Here is a 5,385-nt window from a genome sequence, read left to right as displayed (position 1 = left end):
AGCGCGGCTACACGGGGCTCGAACTAGGTAGTTCGGACTAGGGTGCCTACTCCGAACTACCGGTACACCTCGTGAAACGAGGTGTACCGGTAGTTCGGAATAGGCACCCTAGTCCGAACTACCTAGTTCGAGCCCCGTGTAGCCGCGCTACACGGGGTTCGAAGCAGCGGGGATTTAAAAATGGCGGCTCCCCGCTTATGCTAATGAAGCCCGGGAAATTCAAATCCCGGGCTTCATTAGCAAGTGCGGTATGCATACATTACCCTCCTAGTTCGAACTAGGAGGGTAGTGTAGACATACCCTAAGATGCTTACATGTCTTAGTGCTCTTGTACAGTCTGCAGGACACCAAGCCTGTGGTGTGTTCACGTACATCTGGACCAGCACTGCTGCTCCTGACCTGCAGCCTAGTATCTTCTTGACCCAGTCACATGCAGTCTGCTGTGTAGGCTATTGGCACAGAACACGGCACATTTCAGCGAGCAACACCGGCACCTCTCTCTGAGCTCAGTCTCCCCATGGCTTTTGATTTCGATTAGCCGCCAATTCATGTCTCCCTGAAGCCTATTTGTACTTCCCCGGTGGCATCAGCACCCCCATTGCTCCCAGGGCTGTTGCTCACAGACACAAGAGGAAATAGAACCTTATACATTGTGGCTACGTCTAGACTGGCAAGATTTTAGCACAAATACTCTAAATGCAAGAGTTTTTGCGTTAGAGTATTTGAGTAAGGGAGCATCTATACTGGCATGTGCCTTTGCACAAAAGATTTGCTTTTGCTCAGAAGGATCTGTGCCAGTGTAAATGCTCCCTTGCGCAAGAAAGCTCCGATGGCCATTTTAGCTATCAGGCTTTCTTGCACAAGAAATTGATGTTACCTGTCTACACTGGCCTCTTGTGCAAGACCACTTGTGCAAGGGGACTTATCCCTGAGTGGGAGTATCAGAGTATTTGTGCAAGAAGCACTGATTTCATACAATAGAACGTCAGTGTTCTTGCGCAAGTACTCACGGCCAGTATAGACACGTGGCAAGATTTTGCACAAAATCATGCCAATATAGATACAGTGTGTGTGTTTTGAGTCTGACCCTACCCCTGTGTATATTACAGCTATTTCATTTTCCCCTAAGCAAACCAATGGGCCAGGACCTTGTAAACCTTAAATCCCTGCAAACTTTGCAGAGGGCTTCCTGGACCACCCTGTTTCTTAGGGCATATACGAGTGGATTGGCCAGGGGCGTCAGGATGGTGTAGGAGACCGAGAGAACTTTCTTGAAGTTGCTCAGGAGGTCGGTGGTCGGGAACAGGTAGGCAGTTAGGAGAGTTCCATAGTAAATGCTGACCACAATGAGGTGGGAGGAGCAGGTGGAAAAGGCCTTTTGCCTCCCGGTGGTGGAGGGGATTCTGAGGATGGTGCTGATGATGCAGACGTAGGATGCCAAGGTAAGCAGGAAGGGGACCAGTGCGACAATAAAGGTGACTGTGAACGCCAACGTGTCCATCAGCAGAGGGTCATTGCAGGAGAGTTTTACAAGGGGAATAAAGTCACAAAAGAAATGGTCGATACCGTTGGGGCCACAGAAGTTTAACTGGGATATTGAGACTGTGAGTATACTACAAGCAAGGAATCCACCTGTCCATGATCCCCCGGCAAGATGGAGGCAACACCTGCCACTCATCCGGGCTGTGTAGTGCAGCGGGTTGCATATGGCTACATACCTGTCGTAGGACATCACTGATAGGAGGAGACATTCTGTGGCTACCAGAGAACCAAAGAAATTATATTGTGTGAGACACCCAGTGAAGGAAATTGTCCAGTCCCCAGTCAGGAGCCCGGCCAGCAGCTGGGGCAGGAGGGTGGAGCTGTAGCAGATCTCCAAGCAGGACAAGTTGCCCAGGAAGAAGTACATGGGGGTGTGAAGGTGCTGATCCGCCACAACCAGTGCCAGGATAAGGACGTTCCCAGCCATGGTCACCAGGTAGATCACGAGGAAGAGCAGGAAGAGAGGAACCTGCAGGCCAGAAAGATCCCCAAATCCCAGGAGGATGAATTCGGAGACAGACGTTTGGTTTCCTTGTCCCTGGCTTGCCATGGGGTGTGTCTGTGGGACAGAAACAGGGTCACTGGGATAATAACAAACATTCTTTGCAATATGGAAGTCTTGTGTTAATTGCCTCCCTCTGCCAGCCCTGGCACAGCAGCCGAGTGGGGAATGGAGGGCAGGGACGGGAATCGCCATCTCTGGGTTCCAGGGACAGGTTCAGTATCTGAGAGAGGGCGGGTGAAACAGACCTTGTCTCTCTACCCCTGGGAGCTTCTTGAGAGACAGTGCTGGGCCCTCAAACCCTGGGGCGCTGGGCTTGGACAGTGGGTACAGACACCCGACAGATGTGACAGATGCTGGTTCAGAGACTCACTCCCGTCACTGCCTGGTGGGTTAAAGCTGAATGAGGGAGGGGCCGTTCCACTGGCAGTTGGGCCAGGAGGGAATTTTTGACAGGGGGCTCCAGCAGAGAAACCAACCAAGCAAACGGGCCTGGGAGCTGTAAGGGCCGGTGTGAGGGGCTTCCCCTCGGCCTGGCCCCTGGCTCTGCTCCTTGAGGCAGAAAGCAGCAGGGCACAGTCTGAAGTGCAGACACTGAGACTTGTATTGGGCCAGTGTCCAAGCAGGTGGGTTCCCAGGCCCTGCGCACCAGTCAGGCACCTCTCTGTGGGGTGAGAGAGTTTTCCTCTCCCCCAACTACCACGCTACACCCAGTAGACCCCTTCCTGTAACCCCCAGCTGTGCACACCGACTGGCTTCCTTGTCCCTCTGCTCTGTTCCCAGCTCCCATGCTGCAGAGCTCTGCCTGGGTCCCTGTTCCTCATTCCCCTATTCCCAGTGCCCCATTCCCCCATTCCCAACCCCCTTCCCACTCCTTCTCCTTCTTCGCAGGCCCAGAAATACCCGCCGTGCACACCCCAGTCACACCTGCTAGACGTCATGTTCCATTCGGGGGGGCTGTGAGTCAGGGTCTGCATCCCACGCCTTTGGTCCCCCTTGGGAGGAGTAAGGGGGGAGGTGGAATGGGTCAGGGGCTAGAATTTCACTGGTCACTGAGTGTTTGACCTCCCCGCCAACCTCTCTTGCCCCTCCCGCGTGGCTGCAGGGCCTGGCTCTGAGACACAGATGTGGGGCATTCGGGCAGTACGCGCTCACACATCCCACCCCACCAGCCCCTGTAGCAATGTGAGCCCCATCCTGGGTCTGCCTCGTGGGTCCACAGGCCCTACCTGGTGGTGGGAAACATGGCACCATGTCACTTTGCCCTTTGTCCCACACATGTCTCGGGGGGAGCGGGGCGGAGTCGAGTGTCTCAAAAGTTAAACCCCCAAGAATCTCTCAGGCTCACAAACTGGCTCAGATGCTAATGGTTTGGAGGGGGAGGACCCTCCATGAACTAGGCAGAAAACAGCAGCTCCCTGTGCTCCTGCCCTTTGACATTTACAGTCTGTTCTAGGGTGCGGGAGCATTGGAGAGAGTCCAGCGGAGGAAAACCAAAATGATCGAGGGGTTGGAGCTGCCTCCTCTTCCTAACCCAGGCTCTGGATGGACCCTGCCCTGGGCTAGAGCAGCCACCGTCCCTGCACCTGGCCCCCTGACATCTTGCGCCCCCCCCCCTTGGTGTTGCAAGGGACTGCTGTATCTCTTCTTTCGCAGGTGGGTTCTCCATGTTGGCACTGACCTACCCCCTGTGCCGGCTGGGTTCCCCACAACAGTAAACAAATAAACTGGTTACAAATGGGGAAAAGACATAAAATCAAAGATTATCCCATGAGATTGCAGGAAAAGGCCATTTCTACCAGCCTGGCCCCATCCAACATCTCCTCCATGGCCTGAAACAGTAACTAATCTCAGCTCTGCACTCCCCACTTCATCCCGCCCCCTCTTCATGGCCCTGCGAGGGCCACCAGGCAGGGAAGGACTCTCACTGTGCCACAGGGAGGGGAGTGGAAAGCAGGCCCACAGATGCGTTGGGCACAGGATATCAGTTGGGAAACTAACACAGAGCGGCACAATAAGTTCTTGGATTGTGTTGAAGACAACTTTTTATTTCAGAAGGTTGAATAAAGCTACTGGGGAAGCTATTCTATATTTCATTTTAACAAGTAGGGAGGAACTGGTTGAGAATTTGAAAATGGAAGGTAGCTTGGGAAAAAGTTATCATGAAATCACAGAGTTCATGAATCCCAGGAATGGTAGAAGGGAAAACAGCAAAATAGGAACAATGAATTTCAGGAGAGCAGATTTTGGTAAGTTCAGACAGCTGGTAGGTAAGGTCCCATGGGAAGCAAGACCGAGGTGAAAAACAACTGAGGAGAATTGGCAGTTTTTCAAATGGACATTATTAACTGCCCAAAAGCAAGCTATTCCACTGCATAGGAAAGATAGAAAGTATGGCAAAAGACAGCATTGGCTTAGCCAGGAGATCTTGCATGATCTAAAAAATAAAAAAGGAGTCACATAAAAAGTGGAAAGTAGGGCAAATCAAGGATGAATATGAGCAAACAATACAGGTATGCAGGGGCAAGATTAGAAAGAAAAAGGCACAAAATGAGCTCAGACTAGCTGCAGACATAAAGGGAAAGAAGTTTCTATAAATTTTGTAGAAGCAAAAGGAAGACCAAGGACAGGATAGGCCCGTTGCTCAGTGAGGAGGGAGAAAGAGTAACAGGAAACTTAGAAATGGCAGAGATGCTTAATGACATCCTTGTCCTGGTCTTCAATGAGAAGTCTGATGATGAAGGAATGCCTAACATAGGGAATACTAGTGGGAATGGGCTAGGTTTAGAACAGCGTTTCACAACCAGTGGTATGAGTCCCCTCAGGGGTACTTGAGAGAAGTCTGGGAGGTACATCAACACAACTGAAATTTGGAGAAAACCAAATTTTTGTTTGAAGTTTTACAGCACTTTGTTGTTTTTGTACTTTTTACACCCAAAAATGTCATTGCCTGCCTGACTACAATTACGCTGTTTAAACAAATGTGTTGAAATGGTAGAAAATATTTTTTTGTGTTTGAAAACTATAGGTCCTGGGGGTACTTATAATTATTTGTTTTTTAAAGGACGTACTTTATACAAAAAGATTGAGAAACACTGGTTTAGAAGATAAAATAACAATAAGAAAAGAACAAGTTAAAAATTACTTAGAAAAGATATATATCTGCAAGTCACCAGGGCCGGGTGAAATGCATCCCCGAATACTGAAGGAGCTGATAGAGGAGGTACAAACTTTGAAAAATCTTGGAAGACAGGAGAGATTCCAGAAGTCTGGAAAAGGACAAATAAAAAGGGAAATAAGAATACCCCAGGAAACTACAAACCCGTCAGTTTAACTTCTGT

General features: G+C 50.3%; 1 protein-coding gene across 1 annotated transcript; it reads right to left on the bottom strand.

Annotated features, from left to right (window-relative positions):
- Nucleotides 1-1,114: 1,114 nt before the first annotated feature.
- On the bottom strand, nucleotides 1,115-2,092 carry LOC142821133 (olfactory receptor 10A4-like). The gene has a single exon (XM_075911932.2). It carries the CDS (start codon nucleotides 2,090-2,092, stop codon nucleotides 1,115-1,117), a length of 978 nt encoding a protein of 325 aa, XP_075768047.2.
- Between the last annotated feature and the right edge of the window lie 3,293 nt (nucleotides 2,093-5,385).

This window comes from Pelodiscus sinensis, chromosome 30 (assembly GCF_052426305.1).
Source record: "Pelodiscus sinensis isolate ZL-2025 chromosome 30, ASM5242630v1, whole genome shotgun sequence".
In the NCBI taxonomy this organism is placed as follows: domain Eukaryota; kingdom Metazoa; phylum Chordata; order Testudines; family Trionychidae; genus Pelodiscus; species Pelodiscus sinensis.
Note: the sequence above shows the minus strand (reverse complement) of the source record. Positions and strands in the feature narration are given on the sequence as shown.